Below are 20,612 nucleotides of genomic sequence, written 5' to 3'. Positions count from 1 at the left end.
CCTTTTAAGTTGGCAGTAGGCATGTAAATGCCAATCGGTAAATTTGCAAATCTGGCTGGTCAACAGCGGCACCCCAGGAGGTGGATCAGAAGTCTCTTGATGCAGCGCACTCGGTGCGGCAGTTTCTGTTTCTTGCATAGCAATACTTCTTGCTTGCGAAATTTTTAAGCGTTGAAAAATAGCTCAAAAAATCAAACGAAATCTGGAAAAATTCCAGTTGTGTAAAACAAAATGATGTTAACAAGTTACATCATTTGAAAAGATACTTTTCGTCTCTTATAAGCAGACCATTGCAGTAAAATAAGACAAATGAAAATCGTTGTTCCACAATCAATCACAAAGAAATGGCGGGGTTAAAAATGATCAGTTTGTTAAATCTCGATTTCAACTCTTAAATGCGTTGGCTTAAAATTTGGCAATATACTGAATTTAGTCTTATAAAATACCAAATCGAAACTCTGTAAAGGCCAATAACAAATTAAAAACTCACTGAAGACGCTATTAAATCAAATTTAAACTTGTAAATGTACTACTGATGGAAAACAAAAATAAATTTCTTTTTTCGGAATTCGTAAGTGTAGTATATTTTTATTGAGCAATCACAATTGCTTATTGCTTTCATTTGCCTGTTTTGATGTCCTATGATTTTATTTTCCCACCAGCACACTCTGCAGCACCACCGTCGATCGGCTCCTCACGATGCTGCTCCTATAGCGAAAAACGTCTCCAGGTTGCGTCCATATCCTACACACACGCGCATACATACACAACTACACACACGCACACGCACACATACACAAACACATACACACACATACACATAACTACCCACACATTCATGCCTGCACAGAGACACAAACACATATGCCTACACACATACACATACCCCCCACACACACACATTCATACACACAACTACCCACACACTCCACACACTTATGCCTGCACACAGGCACAAACACACATGCCTACACACACATACACATACCCCTACACACAAACACATACCTCCCACACACAAACACACACACCTGCATACACATACTCGTGATTGCGAAAAACAATTTGAATTCAAGATGTCAAAATTCAATATTTTAGTTTATTGCGCTGGAAAACGCCTACTTCTTAAAAAATCTATGACGAATAAGTTTTACTACTACTTAAATAGTATGGCATTTTTTATCATTTTCATGAATATTTTGAGACATTTGATGGCAAATTGTTTGGGTTTTTTTTCTATCAAATCCCAATGTTGCCAAGCCAAAAAACATGTTTTTTTTTTTAATTACGCATTTAAGAGTTAAATAAAATAAAAGTTGCCTACGATAACTTTTTTTTTTTTTTTTTTTTTGTTTTGCTTGTTCATTCATGCAATTTAATGCAATTCAGTATCTTATGTTCTTCCTTTAAATAGAATGGTTTATTATATCCTTATTTCCAGTAACAGCTTTTAAAAAATACATGAGACGTTAAAGAAAGCTCAATGTATTGCTGAAGCATCGCTAACATAAGCCAAGAATAAATTAAATAATTAAATGGAGACTGAAAATTTAAATTTTGGAAGTAGGATGATAGATGAAAAATGTTATGTCTATCAGTCGATCTGTCTGTCCTTCCCCACTCCAATAACTTCTGAGTTAATAGTCGAATTCGAACAATTTAGTTTTTGTACAAAAGACGAAGGTTACCACATTACATCTTTTGAGTTGAACATTGAACAACCTTTCGTTCGATTTTGAGCAATTAAAATAAAACGAAATAAAAACAACATCAACGCCTTCGAAGGGATTTAAGATAAACATAAATACCAAACTGAAAGGTGAGTTTGCTTAGAAAAAACATTAACTTTTGATGTTAAATATGTGCAAGAAAAAAAAAATTCTTTGTTTCGATTTTTTTCAAAATTATTTTTTAGCAGTTCCGAAAAACTTAGCATTAAATCCTACAGAAAGCTTTAAAGCACAAATGAATCCAGGAGTAAAAAAGTAGATCTACTTTGAAAAACTTGATAGACTATTTTTAAAGAAGGAATTCTATATGCTTCAAATTTCTTCATAGGTGATATTTTAAAGTTCAAAATTAAGCCAACACTTTATCAAATCAAAACATAAAATGTGACAAGTGGTCTTTCCAAGTTTTTTACTTCCTTTTACAAAAAAGGAAGTATTGTATTCGCAAAAAAATTTTCACTCAAAAATCGACCTTAATTTCCTTTTTGCTCTCTCCCAAATGAATGGTGAGGTTTTTTTTTCCGACTCGACCACACGTGGATAGAAACGTATCTATCCTACGGCTTAAGAACGTATAGACACGCGAAATATCCATTTTGACGATTCCCGAGTTAGTTACAACGAGTTTTCTCGTGACGTTTGTATGTACGTATGTATGTGCGTTTATGAGTTAGTGCGTATGTGCCTATGTGTGTGTGTGTATTTCACATAACTCAGGAACGGTATATCCTAGAAAGTTGAAATTTGGTACGTAGACTCCTAGTGGGGTCTAGTTGTGCACCTCCCCTTTCGGTTGCATTCGGATGTTTTTAAGGGGGTCTTTCCCCCTTTTTGGGGGGAAAACATTTTTATTTTCGATGTAAACTCGAGTGGTGTTACAATTTGGCGGACACTTGGCGATATATCGCCATTTTTGTCGCCAACTTGGCGACAAATTTTGCTCTTTTTTTAAAATCTGGTTTCAATTTGGCCATTGTTGGTAATACTTAGAGAGTAAACTATTGAATCACATTAAAATTACCAATAATAAGAAAATTACATTAAATTGGAGTAAAAGGAAGTCATGTGAGGCACACATCAGCTCGTTAGAATTAAACAGGTTTTTTCTAGTTCACTTCATCACATTAAAATTACCAATAATAAGAAAATTACATTAAATTGGAGTAAAAGGAAGTCATGTGAGGCACACATCAGCTCGTTAGAATTAAACAGGTTTTTTCTAGTTCACTTCATCACATTAAAATTACCAATAATAAGAAAATTACATTAAATTGGAGTAAAAGGAAGTCATGTGAGGCACACATCAGCTCGTTAGAATTAAACAGGTTTTTTCTAGTTCACTTCATCACATTAAAATTACCAATAATAAGAAAATTACATTAAATTGGAGTAAAAGGAAGTCATGTGAGGCACACATCAGCTCGTTAGAATTAAACAGGTTTTTTCTAGTTCACTTCATCACATTAAAATTACCAATAATAAGAAAATTACATTAAATTGGAGTAAAAGGAAGTCATGTGAGGCACACATCAGCTCGTTAGAATTAAACAGGTTTTTTCTAGTTCACTTCATCACATTAAAATTACCAATAATAAGAAAATTACATTAAATTGGAGTAAAAGGAAGTCATGTGAGGCACACATCAGCTCGTTAGAATTAAACAGGTTTTTTCTAGTTCACTTCATCACATTAAAATTACCAATAATAAGAAAATTACATTAAATTGGAGTAAAAGGAAGTCATGTGAGGCACACATCAGCTCGTTAGAATTAAACAGGTTTTTTCTAGTTCACTTCATCACATTAAAATTACCAATAATAAGAAAATTACATTAAATTGGAGTAAAAGGAAGTCATGTGAGGCACACATCAGCTCGTTAGAATTAAACAGGTTTTTTCTAGTTCACTTCATCACATTAAAATTACCAATAATAAGAAAATTACATTAAATTGGAGTAAAAGGAAGTCATGTGAGGCACACATCAGCTCGTTAGAATTAAACAGGTTTTTTCTAGTTCACTTCATCACATTAAAATTACCAATAATAAGAAAATTACATTAAATTGGAGTAAAAGGAAGTCATGTGAGGCACACATCAGCTCGTTAGAATTAAACAGGTTTTTTCTAGTTCACTTCATCACATTAAAATTACCAATAATAAGAAAATTACATTAAATTGGAGTAAAAGGAAGTCATGTGAGGCACACATCAGCTCGTTAGAGTTAAACAGGTTTTTTCTAGTTCACTTCATCACATTAAAATTACCAATAATAAGAAAATTACATTAAATTGGAGTAAAAGGAAGTCATGTGAGGCACACATCAGCTCGTTAGAATTAAACAGGTTTCTTCATCCTTAAAAGTTTTTGAGTATTAAACAGACACAAAAACCTATACAAACCATTTCTCTTACTTCGTGACCTGTTTTAAAAAAATATTTTTAACTGTTTATTGAATTTTTATTCATTTTCTTTTTGGATTGATCATTTTTGGAACACGAGTGGGGTCTTAAGTTTAAATTAATCCAGAGAGGGCGCAAACATAACTTTTTGAAGTTTTATTGACACGTACAACACACAAAAACTACAGCACACACAAGACACGAGGACAGAACACAATACAAGATGGACGACAAAGTAGAAGTGATAGTACATTTTTCCAAATCTCGAATAGAGCCATCTGTTACGTCATGGGGGAGATGCAACAGTCATTTTGCTCTCATTTTGGAATCATTTTCTTATATAATTGTTGCAATCGCGTATTTTATAATTTCGTTTCATTCCGCCTACTCGCTTCTTGGTGTTGCAATTTCACTTTTGAAGAGTGTACACGGTGCTATAGAATGACTCTGATACAAAGATGCCTGGTTCTGGAAGCGCTCATTTATGTTTGGTTTGAAAGAGTAGAAATTCTTGCATTGGCACAACGCAAACTATTGTTTCTGGCAAAGCAAACCGTTTTTTACCCATGTTTTAAAAAAGAGAATTTTAGGTACACCGGAGTTCAACTTATCGCAGCTAGATGCGATTTTCGCCAACTGAAGCTGGTTTTGAATATCAGTCTTTTCGACCAGACCATCTGCTATTCCAAAAAGAAAACCGAGCTGATGTGTGCCTCACATGACTTCCTTTTATTCCAATTTAATGTCATTTTCCCATTATTGGTAATTTTAATGTGATTTAATAGTTTACTCTCTAAATATCACCAACAGTGGCCAAATTGAAACCAGATTTAACAAAAAAAAAAAATTGCCAAATTTGTCGCCAAGTTGGCGACAAAACTTGGCGACCAAAAGACAGGCGATACATCGCCAAGTGTCCGCCAAATTGTAACATCACTTGAGTTTACATCGAAATTAACAATGATTTCCCCCCCCCCAAAAAAAAAGCAAAAGACCCCCTTAGAAACACCCGAATGCAACCAAAAGAGGATGTGCACAACTAGACCCCACTAGAAAACTCGTTGTAATTAACTCGGGAATCGTCAAAATGGATATTTCGCGTGTCTATACGTTCTTAGGCACTTTCCAAATCCACGTGTGGTCGAGTCGAAAAAAAAAAAAACTCAAGAGGGTGAGCAAAATGGAAATTAAGGTCGATTTTTGAGTGAAAACTTTTTCGTGAATACAATACTTCCTTTTTTGTAAAAGGAAGTAATAATAGTAAAACGTAACAATATAGATTTTTCTGCGTGTGTTCTGTACATTATTTTTAAAATTTGGAGAGGTAAGTGTTGCACGTTTTAATAACTCAGTTTTCTCAATGCAGCGTTCCATGTCTCTGTGATTTTCTTCATAAATAACAATTTTTATTTTTTTTAAATTGAGAAATATGTGTTCACTCAAACCTGTTTTTGTGTGCGGTCTTTTTTTTTTTTTTTTTTGTGCGGTGTGTGAAAATTTCAATCAGATTGGGATTCAATAGATGAAATTATTTGTAAAACGAGCACGAGGTAGTATCTTCAAGTGGCGGCAGGGGCACCCCGATGGGAGGTCACTGTGACCTCCCAAACATTTCCTTATTAAGTAAATTTTGTCTGACGATTCAGCAAAATTGTCATGACTTGGTTTATTTTTATTTCGTTTAAAGAAACAATGCCTATATTTTGTAAGTTTTTAGGTTATTTTCTACGTGAGACTTTTTTTATGCGGTCCCTAATTCACCGCATAAAAAAAATAAATAAATAAATAAAAAACTGTTGCCAAAACTATGTTTTATAGCTACTCGTGAAGTTTCAGACGATTTTTTTTATGTGGTGTCCACCGCACAAAAACAGGTTTGAGTGTATTTTTAGAAGATCAAGTAATCGGGAAAAAATGCATTTAAAAAGAAAAATATTATGTGCTGCTTGAGTTACGGAAAAGAAAAAACGAAGTAGGTAAGCTATAAACAGTGTAAAAGAGTCTGTGCATTGAGATGGAAAAGAAAGAAACGAACAATTTCACCATATTCATTCTCATTGTAATTTGTAGCCCTTTAATTCGGATTTAATGGGATTAATAATGAAGAAAACTGATATGTACGGAAGCCGAATTAATAAGACACTTGAAATGGCAATATATAACTACCAAAAAAAAAAACTGGTGTATAGAAACTGCCCGATAAGCGTCTTACAATATTCAACTAGAAAACTGCTTAATTCGTTCAAAATTTACTTACAGTTATAAACTTCTGATTTTTTAAGATGTCTCAAATTTTCTTAAACTCATTTCTTAGCTATTACATTTTTTATTAGTGAACTTGTTTTTTAAAAATACATTTTATCTAATGTTCTTTATAAAAGCGCAGAAATGTTTTTGAGAAAACTTGAATTCTTTCATAGCTCAAAAATAAAGTTCTTTATTTTCTTACGTAGTCAAATTTAGCAGATTTAATTCACCTGGTCACTGCTCCTTTCCATCTTTTTAACCGACTTCAAAAAGGAGGCGGTTATCAATTCATACCGTATGTATGTTTTTTTTTTTTGTTTGTCCACTCATAGCGTCTCACCTAGTGAAGCGATTTTGATGATTCTTTTTTTAATGGATAGGGGATGGCTCAACTTAGGTCCCATTACTTTGTTTGACCATATTTGTTCATTAGAAAAAAAGTTATGGGCAAAAAACAGTAAACTTTATGCAATTTCCCTATTAAATGATTTTGTAGCGAAGTTCGCACTTTTCATCCGTGGATAACGGTGGTTCAGTGGTAGAATTCTCGCCTCCCACACGAGCGACCCGGGTTCAAATCCTGACTAGGACAAAGTGAATTTTACTAAAATTTCGTTTCTACTGTTTCCCGTATTTTCTCGAATCTTCTATTAATTTTTGTATCTTTCAAAATCTGGAAAGTTCCAGCATTTTCTCAAGTTGTATATAAGGAGATGTAACGTTCATTCGTGGTTCTGAATAAAGATCTCGAGTTGAGACTAAAGAGTATTCGCTTCATTTGGCTTTCACATTGTCTTCGCTATCTTCATCTACGCGACAATAGGAAACTCACTATTATAAAAGTTTGGTGCCATATAACAGTAACATTAATAGTAATTGTAATGATAATTTTGAATGAAGGCTTCTCTGAAGCAAGCATCAAATTTCTTCGAGGGATATTTCGATAATTGGGAATCTGGCGCTGTCGTCTCATTTTTGGCGTAAATAATTTTATTTTAGTAACCCTGCTGATTTATAGTAACCCTATGTGAATTATCAAAATCTTCCTTTCTTCAGTGCTATTGCTCCATAGTAGGGGTAAACCTAACCTGGAAGCGAGGTGATGCAGTGATTAGGATCTGCTTAGCCTTCACAATGCTACCATTAGGTTTGACTCAACTACTCTGTAGTATTTTTATCGTTATCATCTATGCCGATAACAGATGATCGGGGCTAAGTAAGAAAATACAGGATTGCATCATGAGCAACTTAGATGCTGTGGAATGTAAATTAGTTAGGAAAAACGTAATACTTAAATGGTTATAATTAAATTAACTACGCATGATTTCCAGAGAGGAACAAAGATAAGTTTTTAGTGCCAATCGCTTAAAGTTTAACGCGTGTCAATAGTTTTTTTTTTTAGTATGGAGCATTTTTAAGAACAAAATGTGAAGTTTCGTGATGGTAACTTCTTATTATTTCTGAAATACCTACATTTACACTAAAAAGAATGAAATAAAAAAATTTTGAAAAAAAAAAATAGAACCGACTTCAAAATTGCTCTAAAAAGTGAAAAATAATCTTATTCTTTAAACACCATCGATAATGCTTTTAAACATAATTTTTGAAGTTGGCGCAAAAACGATAGATAAAATCATTCACAGCCATAACTCAAATACAACTGTAAATTTAACCAGGACCAGTTTTTTCACTATCACATACATTATGCATTGATGACAGCATATTTGAATACCGATATAAATGTTTCGTTCGTAATTTTGGATGCTTTTCTGAAAAAAAATATGAACGAAGCATGGTTACACTGGATTTTACGTTTTGTTTTTGCGCCAACTTCAAAAAGTATGTTTAAAAGCATTATCGATGGTGTTTAAAGAATAAGATTATTTTTCACTTTTTAGAGCAATTTTGAAGTCGGTTCTATTTTTTTTTTTCAAAATTTTTTTATTCATTTGAAATTCTAATTTCAAAGATTGTGTGAAACGAAAAATTGTGCTTTATCTTTTTTCATTTATAGCTGAATAAATATTTCAACAAAAATGCTAGTGTGTCGCTACGCCGACGAGTCTGATTTTTCAGATCATTAGTCAGCTATCAAAATCAATAAAGCATTTCTGACTATAAAAGTAAAAACTAACTCACTGGAGGAAACTAAAAAGAGAAATGCAATTCCGAAATTCGTTCATTTTTCCTGAGCAGCCCACTTATTGCTGCAAAAGTTTTTTGATAATGAAACAACTCGTTTTCAATATCTGATACCTTTGATAAAATATTACAGAAATATTTAGCATAAAATAACTTTTTTGAATATTATATTCGAAATTGTTCATCCTCTAGCATCCAAAAGCAAAAATCCCCGAAGGAAAAAAAAAGTTGAAATCAAAAATTATTTCCTGCAGCATCAAACGCATTAAACAGAAATTAACTTCTACTAAAATTTGAATCAGAGGCGGATACGTTTTTTTTGGGGGGGGGGGGTGGCATGCTGAAGAATCCCCCCACCCACCCACCCACAAACGAACCTACGGTTCTGGATACGAATCCTTTCTGAAACTGATTGGGTGTCAATGAAAAGCACCGAATCGGCTAGGAATTACGTACTTTGTAGAACATGAACGGTACTAATTGATATCATAAGCAATTGGAAGAAATAATATTTCAATTATTTACTTAAAAAAATAATTAATGATTTAAAAATGTTACTGAAACTGTTTACATGTTATTCATTAAGGGTTTGAACACAGTGTGGACGGATTATATTGTCGACGGTTTAGGAGGAGTCATGACCCCTATGACCCTTCCCAGTGATCGGAAGTAGTGCGCTACACAAGGGTGCCCATCCCCCCCCCCCCCAAGTTCAACGGCGCAAATTCCCCTTTCCCCCACAAATTTTTCTCAATCCTCTTTCCCCCCTTATTTATTTATTTTTTAAAAATATATTTTATTTATTTATTTTTTTATTTGTTTTTAATTATTATTTATTAGAAAAGTTCAGTGCTACGCCAATGACATACACACACACAAACTAAATAAATAAGTGAAATAAAATGCAAACAGAATAAAATGAAATAAATAATTTAAATTTAAAATTAATTAATAAATAAATGAAAATAAATAAATTAAAAAAAATTAAAAAATCCCCCCCAAAAATTTTGATGGCGCAACTTGCGCCATAATCCCCCCCTCTGTGGGCACCCCTGGCGCTACAAGTAGCGACGCTACTGTAGTAACTACATTTTTCAGTAGTTTATAGTGTAACGCACTATGTTAAAAAAAGTAGAGTAGCGAGTAGCTTGATACAAAAAAAAATAAATAGTTTGCAGCGATTTCTGGAAACTACTTTTAAATTAAGTTAAAAAAGAAAAAACCATTTTGTCAGTTGTATAAGAAAGTGGATGGTGTCCAGATCCAGACCCCTCGCTTGAAGTTTAAAATTAATTAAAATTAGAATCTACAAAATATAAGTTCCTATAAAACTATTCCAATGCAAAAAAATTAAAGTTTTTCTCCTCTGTTTTAAAGATGTTTTCCTCATCTAAACAATTTTATGTATGTGTATGCCGATGTAAAATTTAAATCAAATTATGTGACTGCTTCTATTTACATTTTTCAAATAGCCGAATTCGAAAAATTTGTACCTTTCAACTTTTTAATCCTTTCTTGCTGCGAATATTCAGTAATCAGTGACGTTTCAGATTTTTTTTTTTTTTTTTTTACAGTGAAATAAATGATAATTCTAACCAGGAAACATCACGAGTTCAGTAATCATGAAAAAAGTTAAAAATGGTCGCATTCGAAAGAGTATCTTTAGAAAAAAATTTGACCCAAATATTGTGTGCCCTCGTCCTTTTGTTTTTGAGATATGGGGGGTCAAAGTCTGTCGAAATCTTACGAAAATTCGCCAAATTTAAAGACTTGGCAAGAAATGGAAAATACCACGTGATTTCATCGCCTGCGTTTAGCAAGACTCTCATTTCCATTTCTGGTCATCTGCAAAGCGCGTAAACGATGTTTCGAATTAACCCTTTACTTGTGTGGGTAAAATTAAAAAGTAACTATGAAGCCTGTGAAATGGAAACTAGAGAGCTTTATCCAGAGGAGCTACAACTTTATAACGAAATTGAACGTAGGATTTAACTTTGTAATCGTGATAATAATGCATTTCAGAATTTAAGTGCATTTCAAGTGTGTTTTACTTAACTAATTTAAGTTTGTACTCTTGTAATGAAATGTGTTGTAAGTAATTAATAATTATGTACGAGAATTAATATGAATAAGTAAAAAAAACATGCTTATTAAAGCTTATATATTGAAAATAAAATGGATACTTTTTGATGTTGAAAGAACATGATCATGGATTGTAGTATCCCAGCTCTTATTCATTTTTTCAAAAGTTATTATCATTCATGAAGTTTTATTGTCTGACCACTGCTAGCGAAAATGTTTAATTTAAAATCGAAAAAAATAATAATTAAAAAAAAAGAAAACAACGGATAGTAAATGTCAAAAATTTGCACAGCAAAACTAACGATGTCGGAAATTACTTCATAACAGATTCTTATCAAAAATTTTATAGTCCACGTTCATTACAACAACCTCTGTAGTTCGAAAAAGTCTGTCACTGCAAATGAAAGTCGCTATAACGTAAATGCACATCATATTGCATGTTATTTAGTCTTTTTTTAAAATACTGAAGTCACTTTTACCAATTATGTTTCACGTTAAAAGGGAATTCAAATACGAGCAAAATAAAAATTAATAGTTTTTTTTTTTTTTATTTGACTTGTTAGAGGGTTTACACATAACTTGAAAACGATACACATAACGAAAAACACACTGAAAATAACTGACAGAAATCGTTTTTTTTAAATTTGAGAACATGGTTTGAAATCTTTAAAAATGTCGTTTTCTTCGTATTTAGATACTGTTGAAGACTTCAGATTTACGACTTTTCAAAAAAAAAAAAAAAAAAAAGACTTTAAAGTGTGTTTACCGTTTCTCTACGGTTTTCATATTTTTTTCAAAACAGTTTCATCATCGAATAAACTCTTTCAGTGGAAATATTTCACCCGCAGAAGCATAAAAGTTTTAAACATCAGTTTTTTTAACAGTCTTAAGAATAACAAAAAATTCCATTGTTTTTACAATAAAATAAAACAAATATTTCGGGCTGTGGCGTTTTCCCCTATACAGTTGCACGTTAATATGCCGGACACAAGCCCCTAAAAATTTCAATGCCGCAGTCTGTGCCACGACACCCCGCGCCATTGTAGTCACCCCGAGTAAAGAATTAATGCGATATTTCTCACGCGCTTTGGTGGTGACCAAATATGGAAGTGAAATGTCTTGTCAGATGCAGATGTTGAATTCGCGCCGTACCTTCGATTTCTGAACAAAACTCGCTAAATTTGGCGACTTTACTAAAAATTTCGGCAATTTTTAAGACATCATATTTCGATAACGTAGTCACGAGGGCACGTAGTTTCAGTGCCATAAACATATTTTCCAATGTTCTTTCGAATGCCACCGATTTGGAATTTTTATGAATTTCCTTGATCGTGATGTTTCCTGGTAAGTAATATGCCATGTTCAAATAAGCTAATTATCATTCTGAGCAACTTTTTTTCCTTCAATCCTCAAACTGTGTGTGTGTATGCTTTTTATTTATGTATTAAAAAAAAGTAGCGAAGTAGAGACTACATTTCAAAAGTAGTTTGTAGTCGCTACATTAAGAAAAAAGTTGTAGTTAACTACATTTGTAATAAAGTAGCTGTATGTTCGCTACAAAAAAAAAAAAAAAAAAAAAGGAGTTTTTCCAACCACTGACCCTCTCTTTGTATCTGCCCCTGATTCGAGCTGAATTCATTTTGGAACAAGAGTTTCTGTGGGAATTATGACGATAAACAGTTTTGGTCAACCTATTTTATAGGAGCTTTTCTCATTAGATAATTAATATCGATGCTTATAAAATTTCGAACATTCTTCGAAGATCAGTAGAAAAATTAAGTTGAAAGCAAAAGAGTCATTATCCTAAGTTTGGTATAAAACACTCAAACAATGAAAGTCAATTCTGCTACAATCTGAGCTTAGATTAATATAGCTCCCACTAAGTCTACTATCGACTTAAGAATTCGATAGCAGATGTAGTCAGCCTGCTTTACAAGAGATTAGTACGCAAGATGAACGAAGGTAACAAAAAGTGTGACATGACACATTTTTCAATAAAAAGATTCTTATAAAAAAACAGCATGACATGTAACAAGGGGAGGGGAGCGTTAAGATGAAGTGTAGTACTTTGTGACACAGGGGGGAGAGGTTCGAACTTGCTGAGAAAAAAAAGGCAATTTGTGGCTTACCAGGAAAAAAAATTGAAGCAGCAATAAAAAAGAAGTTTGAAAAAAAAAGCATGTATCCCGCCCTACCAGAATGAACCAGACCTCCCCCCCCCCCAAAAAAAAAAGATAAAAACCCTCTAAAATGAACCCCTCCCCCTTCCTTTCTGAAAACAATCAACGTCATAATCTGCGCCATGAAATCCTCCCTCGTGGACACTCCTGATCCGAAGTACCAAACATAAAATAGTACAATTAAATAAATTCCTTTATTATTCAAATTGATTGATTGCGGTATACAATCTTATGAGGGAATTTAAGACAACAGATTTAGGCAGCCTATTTTATAATTGCTATGAAAATAAAATAATCAGCATTGGTGCTTAAAATTGAAACGAAATCTTTACATTCTACAGGACAGAATTACAACTTTTCTTCTGTCTGTAAATATCTGATTGCTATGCATGGGATCCGGGATACAACTTTAAAACCTTTAAAGCAAAAAAAAAAATATGTACTGAGGCAGTGAGAAGCAAAGGGATGCAAGTGGCAAAATTAAAAATTAGGAGATAACCAGTACAAATGGTAGGTGAACCTCTCCTCTGTTTTGGGGCAAGAGATTGTACTAGTATCCCTGGTAGGTGCTGCTGTATAGCATGATTTAGAAAAAAAATTTAATGAAAGCCTACCTAGGATCCGATCTTTAAGCGCGTTTTACTCGAAACTTAAAGTAGTCCACTTGCATCCCTTTGCTTCTCACTGCCTCATTTGGTTTCATTTGATTCCGCTTATTCAAAAAATCCAACCATGCATTTGTTCCTTATAATCAAAATTCAATATTAGCACACCCACATATGGCGCAAAACAAAAACACTTAAATAATTCAAGAATAATGCAAAATCCTTTCAGACTTTGGAAGGTGAAACAGCAGTAAAACATGAAAGATACTGTCATAAATATTTCATGATTATGTCAGTTGCATTGTTCCTGCTACGGAACTCACACCAAGGCTCAGTGAGAAACATATATCAATGAAACAGACCGATGGTAGATTTTTCTTGCTTCAGCCTGGGATAAAATATTGAAATTTTATATGAAACTTGTAACACATGATGTACAGCGAAAGTCTCCAAAGTGATTCTACGAAACAGAACTTAAAAGCTAATGTATTATGTCGCAGGGTTTGGGTTGTCCTAACCTACTCATTTGAAGTCGTAGGAAAAAAACTTCAAGTGTGTCTTTTTTTGAGCAATCACGATTGCTTATTGTTCTCACTTGACTCTTTTTGATGTTACGCTGATTTTTTTTTCCCGCCAGCACCCTCTGCCAGCACCACTGTCGCGTCGACCGGCCTCACGATGCTGCTCCTCTTGCGAAAACCGTCTCCAGGTTGCGTCCATATCCTACACACACACACTCATGCCTGCGCACAGACACAAACACACACTCCTACACACACATACACAATGCCTTCGCACAGACACAAGCACATATGCCTACACACACACAGAGTCCGACTAACTAAAAGTGAGGCCCAAGGCCCACAATAATTTTGAGGCCCCCTGAAGGCTATTATTTTAAAAATGTGATTTTTTTTTTGTTTAGTTTTAATGTTATGCAAAATTCTTTAAGTAATTCGGGGCCCCTTAGGAAGAGAGGGCCCCAGGCCCAGGCCTAGTAGGCCTGTGCAGTAATCAGGCCCTGCACACACACGCGCGAGCGCGTACCCACACAGCACTGCATACACAACACGCACACACATGCATATACATACACACATATGTACACACCCACATACATGCGCCTACACAAACACACACGCTCGTGATTGCGAAAAACATAATTTGAATTCAAGATGCCGAAAATTCAAATTAATATATTTTTTTATTTTTCTGTTAACCAACATGCATGACGATGATGAATCTTGTCTCGCTCGTATGAATCTTGTTTAACCTATATGCAGCGGCGCATTTACAGGTTTTGAGGCCTGCCGCAATGCACTTTTGGGGGCCTTTAAATGTGAACAGAACAAAGGAAAATATTTTCCATGAGCCTTTTTGGATCTCTTTCGAGACCTTTATGTCGTGGCAGATCTTAAAAATTGTGACATGGAAAATCCACCATTTCCAATGTAGTGTTAGAAAAATATTCCATAATTTTTTTAAGCTTAGAAAAATGGAAAATCGGATTGAGTTTTGAACATTAAAAAACATCCTTGTCTTTAAATGCATTCAAAGCCACCAGATTGTTTGTTTCAAAATTTTTTAAAAACAATCTTCATCTCTAAATACTCTCCAGAGTTATAATTCAAAAGTTAAATGGGCTTACCCCAGAGAAGACATTGGTACAGAAGTATGAAGTGACAACACGTTGTGCATTATTTTCTGCCCCGATCTTCTATTCCTATTCCTATTCAGAGTCACAACTGACTACAACTGTATTTATGTCGAGGACTGCATACTAAGTGCCTTGCCTCCATTATTTTATATACCGATAGATGGCAGCACCATCACCAAATCGAACAGTTAATGAGAATTTAGAACTAGTCCAGGAGCTAATAGCTACCTAGTGCTAGCACCCCCAGAGGTATCGTTTCACTTGGAGGACATTGAGACCACGAGCATATTTAACGTCGCCCATGACGACGGTGGGTATTCGACCATCGAGGTTCGAACCCAGGACCCTCCGGCCCCGAATCCGACACTCTACCGATCGGGCTACCACGCCCCCCCCCCGATCTTCTAGACTATTCTTCTAGATTGCATAACACTTGTTGCCAACTGCAGAACGCTGACCGATCATTGAGCTATAACTAACTGGAGTGAGTCAGTTTTCGACAGACACAACCATATAGCATCCAGAAAAGAAACTTCGTTCTCAGAAAAGAGTCCCAAGTGCTTGTTGTAATTAATAGTTCTCTTAGACTCCTTCTTCCTTTGACTCTGAGTTTGAGCATACTGGCCTGATCGGTAAGGCGTCGGACTCGCAGCTGAAGAGTCCCGGGTTCGATTTTAGCCTGTAGAAGATCTCCCGTGCTTGTTAATGATGACTGGGGCACGTTAAATAGGTCGTGGTCACAAAGTCCTCTAAGTGAATCAATACTTCTGGGGATATTGAACCATGGATTGCTCGGTCTGGATCAAGAAAACAGAGCTGTGTTCAGGGCCTCATGCAACCGGTTAAACCAAGAATAGTGGTAAGTACGGGGGACCCTGAAGTGTGATATGGTATTTGATATGAGTTTAAGCAGACTTACCATTTTTACAAAACCCAGCGCCACTAATGTTACTAAATTTTAAGTAAGGGGAAACTTTAAACAATACAGTCAACAGGTTAAACTATCTCATTCGATTTGGGGTCATTGCATTTTCGTTAGAGATTGAAGGCAACATACTTTGATAAGCTTCATGCTATAACGAGTGGATTACTAGCTATTTGGTGTTAATTTATGTATCGAATTGAATGCGGGGAGGATTAAGGGCATTTAATCTAATGTCCCCTTATTGATGCTAAATGGTTATTATAGGTTTGTATGCAGAGAGTCACGGCTTTGTGCAGAACATGATGTACGATGCCAAGTATGAAGACTTTTTTATGATGGGACCCCACGAGAGTGTGAATGTTCCTCACTGGTGGGATGGCGCTGAACCCCTCTGGGTCACTGCAGAGAAGAATGGACTTCGAAGTGCCCTCTACTGGTGGGATGGTTGCCAGGTAAGCCAGATCATCTGGGATAATATACTCACTCAAGTTCAATACGGAAAGATCATCAATGACTAGACTAAAGTAAAGCTTTGAATCGTAGAATAAGTAGCAACACGGGGGCCACCGTGGCTCTGTGGTAGGAGCTTCGTCTTCTACGCCGGAGGTTGTGGGTTCGATCCCCGTCGGTGCCCTGGGTGTTGCTTCCTTCTCTTGTGTCGCAAATCTTCCCTGTGTGTGTTCGGAGACAAGGCGCTTTGTACGTAGCCCTTTAACCGCGTTCACAACACTAGACGAACTTGTTTCGCGTAATTCATTCTGGGTAAAAACTCCGCTTTCACTCCAGAAGCAAGCAGGAGGAGAAAAATTCCACATATACCCCGCAAGTAACCGAAATGCGGTTAAAAGCAAGTTTTTCCGGGGTCGAAAGTGGCCATGGAAACGGCCCTTATGTGTGTGAAACTGCAGCTTCTGTATAAATAAATTAAATAAATAAATAAGTAAAGTAGCGACACAGCCGCCATCATGGGACTAAATGCCGCTTTCTTCCTATGTCTGCTATGGTAAAGTAGCGTGTTTTGTTTCTTGACTATGGATTAACATGGAGTTTTTAAGAAACCACAATCAAGAAGCAAAACACGCTACTTCAACATAGGCAGACACAGAAAGAAAACATCATTTAGCACCAAGATGGCGGACGTGACGCTACTTAAGCTACGATCTAGGGCTTTAGGTGGAGTTGGAGTCACTATATATACAGGCTGACGCTTCAGCTTGAGCTCAGCCATTTTGAATCGGATTTTTCATTGTTACAGAGCTAGGGTTGCCACAACTAAGTTTCGAGATATTTCCAAAATTTGCCAAGTTGGTAAGTAATTAATATTTTATTTAATAAACAATTCACTTGCTGCTAATAATTGGTCGCGGTAAAAAATCACCAAAACGCAATAACTCGCCACAAAATATAACCACCTCGAACACGCGCTCCGATCCAAAATGGCTGATCTTAAGCTGATGCGTCGGCTCGTCTATATGTGGTCTAAGGTAGAGTGAGCGATGTATTTTACCAATGGGGTCGTTTCCAAAAGTTTAAAAGTATTTTTTTCTGAAAGAGCATGCTTAAAAATATAGGAGCTGACCATTTTTTAAATAATTTGTTTAAGTTTAATATTTAAAAAAATTACTTAAATCGGTGCGCTTTCATTGTTTACATTTCTTGCCGATAACATTATAAATGATGAAATGCCATTCACTGTTGCCATTCACAGAGCAAAATATTTAATTCGCATCTTTACTCACGTGTATTGGCAACGATATGGTTGATAGCAAGCGTAAAGCGCAATTTTAATTCGCTTCTTGATTATCATAACGTGGAAACGCTGTACAAAATGCGAAAGAACATCATTTGTGACGTCATCAAGACCACACCTTGTTTGCAAGACCGGACATTTTTTAAAATTAGTTTAAAAATAACTGCTGGAAAAATAAAAAAAAAATTCTGGATCCACGTTTTTTTTTTTTTTTTTTTTTTTTTTTTGCTTATTCTATCAATTTCAGTGACTAAAAGTACTTGTTTTGACTGAAGGAAACAACCCCATTAGTAGTGCTTTAACTTAAGGAAGTGGATACCTATCATGCCTATCGATTGAACGGGAAGCTTGTGAGTTTGTTGCGGAGCGTCAAGCTTTTAAAGGAGGAATATTTATTAGGATGTTAGTTTAAGTGTAGCTAAATGAAAATCAGTAGAAATAACTCGATGATGAAAATTATATCTCATAGATTCTGGTTTCAGTAATTATAAAAGACTTAATTGTTCATTTTAGACTAAGTTCTCATTGTTGGCTCGTAATGAGGAAAATTAGGGTGTACGCCCTAACTTTTTTGAAGATCATTCGAGCAACTTCTTTCGACGAGAAAGAATTCTGAAGAATGACAAATAATTTTTTCTCCTACCTTTTTTTTTACAAAAAATTTAGCATGAAAATAGATTTTCATAGATTGAACAACAATTTCGTTTGAATTAAAATGCGTCAGTTCTTAGTAAGCTAAACACACCAGTAGGGACCATTTCAAGGTTTATATCTGAAAAAATAGGATTCTAGGTCTCCCAAAGGGTTCAAAAGTGCATCAAACGTGCAGGAGACGTTAGAATCCATTGCGAAACCTAGCATCCAATTTTTCAGGTATAAACTTTGAAATTGTTCCAACTGAAGCACTATTAAGCATTGGCCACTACTGGTGTGTTTACCTTAGTTTAGAAAAAATTAAGAATTAATTTTTTCGAATGGGGTCCGCGGAGGTCTGAAGTTTGGGAACCTCTGACTTAAAGAGTTTACATTTGTTTTTCAATGCAGAATTCATCTAGTTTTGCTTGCACGCGTAATTTCACTGCGATAAAATTTGTCACCTTTAATCGAAAAACACATATTTAGCAGAGAACCACTCGAACAATGAAATGACAATGAAAAAGGTTGTAATAATAAGCAATAGAAAGAGCATATCGAAGAGCTTTTTTTTTTTTTTTTTTTGACACAAAAAGTATTTTCCTCGTACCTCCACTATCGAGGAAAGTCTTAAATTCTGCCAAAATTTCAAGAAAAGTGAAAAAAATTCAAACACTTGGCGAGAATTTGAAGATACCAGTTTCCCGCCGACGATTTCATTGTCTGAAACATTTTCATAACGGGGACACGAGGGCAAATAATGTATACATCCAGAAGCATGTTTTATTCTATGTTCTTTCAAATATTGATATATTTTACAATTATTTCTACACTGTAGTATGGTTTCCTGGTTAATGCAAAAAAAATTGTTAATTGGCGCATTTTCTGTTTTTATACCATATTGATTGTTATTTTTCTAGGTAGAAATAAGAGGCCGACAGTCAACCTTTTGTCGAAAATACCAATACATAGGGAATTCGTGGACATCAGTCAACGAAGACACCAAGGAAGCATTCTTTACGGCTTTGGATCTATTAGAAAACAATGAAATGCAGCTAGTTCAGTTATATTACGAACCGGTGGATTTTTATGGTGAGTAAACAGCAGAAAACGCTTTAATGTATAAAATGTAAAATTATCCTTATATATATATACAGTAAAACCTGTAAAGTTGACCACCCTTGTAAGTTGACCACCTGTCTATGTTGACCGCTTTTGTCAGGAACGGAATTAGTCCTATCTCATATAATGAAGGAAAACCTATGTAACTTGACCACCTCTCTATCTTGACAACCTATCTTGACCACTAATGTTCGCCAAATTTGGTTTGAAGTATTGTAAAAAACCCTTTGTAAGTTGACCACTTGGTTAATTTTTTTAAAAACTGTCTTCAGCAAATTATTTTATTTTATTATTTATTTATTTTTATTTTTATTATTTTTTTTCATAAGCTTTCTAAGAATGTGTTTAATGCTTTGATGACAGTACAGCATTTTACTAACTAAACCCAGCAGCATAAAGCTTAATGCTGCTCTTTATTCTCCAAACTTGTTTTTCATTTGTTGTTCTATTTGAGATAGCTTTTTGTACTCTGTTCAGTGAAAATAGGTGTCAGTAGAAAAGTTCAAAGTATTTCCTTTTAGTTGCAATATGCTGTGACAAGTTTTACATAAAAAGGCTTCAAAAAGAAAGTTAGCTGAACTTGAAATTAATAAAAAGTATGAAATATTAAAACTGAAAATGGAAAAAGTCAGAGAATATTAGCTGGCATATATGGAATTTCTAAAACTAAAGTGACTAATATTGTTAAAAACAAGGAAAAACTAACAAAATTATTTGAATAGTATTTTTAATTATTGTTTCACTTTCAATAATGTTAAACAATGAAAGTTAGTTGAACAGAAAGAGTAAGGGTGAATTCCTCAAATTATGAATACATGGTGCAAAAAATGACAAATAATAAAAAAAAAGTTATTATCGCCCTTTATAAGTTGACCACCTAAGTTGACCGCCAAAGTACTGCACCGCGAGTGGTCAACTTACACAGGTTTCACTGTATATATAATGATCAATGATCCTGTAACGCTCTTGGCGTCATCAACAATGAAACTCACGCCACGGAATGATGATTTGATAATATGTTTTGGTAATGTTTAACATGCAGGGAAAGGCTTTATTGTGACAAGGCTGAACTCAATCCGGTAACCTAACTCTTTTGCTAGTAAGGCTGTGTCATATCAGGGGAAAGAAGAAACGAAAAAG

The 20,612-nt window shown here is 34.7% G+C and overlaps 1 protein-coding gene across 2 annotated transcripts in view; it reads left to right on the top strand.

Annotated features, from left to right (window-relative positions):
• Positions 1 to 20,612, top strand: part of LOC129221969 (glycerophosphocholine cholinephosphodiesterase ENPP6-like) — a 76,671-nt gene that overhangs the window by 36,688 nt on the left and 19,371 nt on the right. For both annotated transcript variants that reach the window (XM_054856369.1, XM_054856370.1), the window contains exons 2-3: positions 16,232 to 16,419; positions 19,271 to 19,442. In XM_054856369.1, the coding sequence (XP_054712344.1) occupies positions 16,232 to 16,419; positions 19,271 to 19,442 (360 nt within the window). The remainder of the gene's footprint in view (positions 1 to 16,231; positions 16,420 to 19,270; positions 19,443 to 20,612) is intronic.

The sequence above is a fragment of the Uloborus diversus genome, chromosome 5, assembly GCF_026930045.1.
Source record: "Uloborus diversus isolate 005 chromosome 5, Udiv.v.3.1, whole genome shotgun sequence".
Lineage (NCBI taxonomy): Eukaryota > Metazoa > Arthropoda > Arachnida > Araneae > Uloboridae > Uloborus > Uloborus diversus.
Note: the sequence above shows the minus strand (reverse complement) of the source record. Positions and strands in the feature narration are given on the sequence as shown.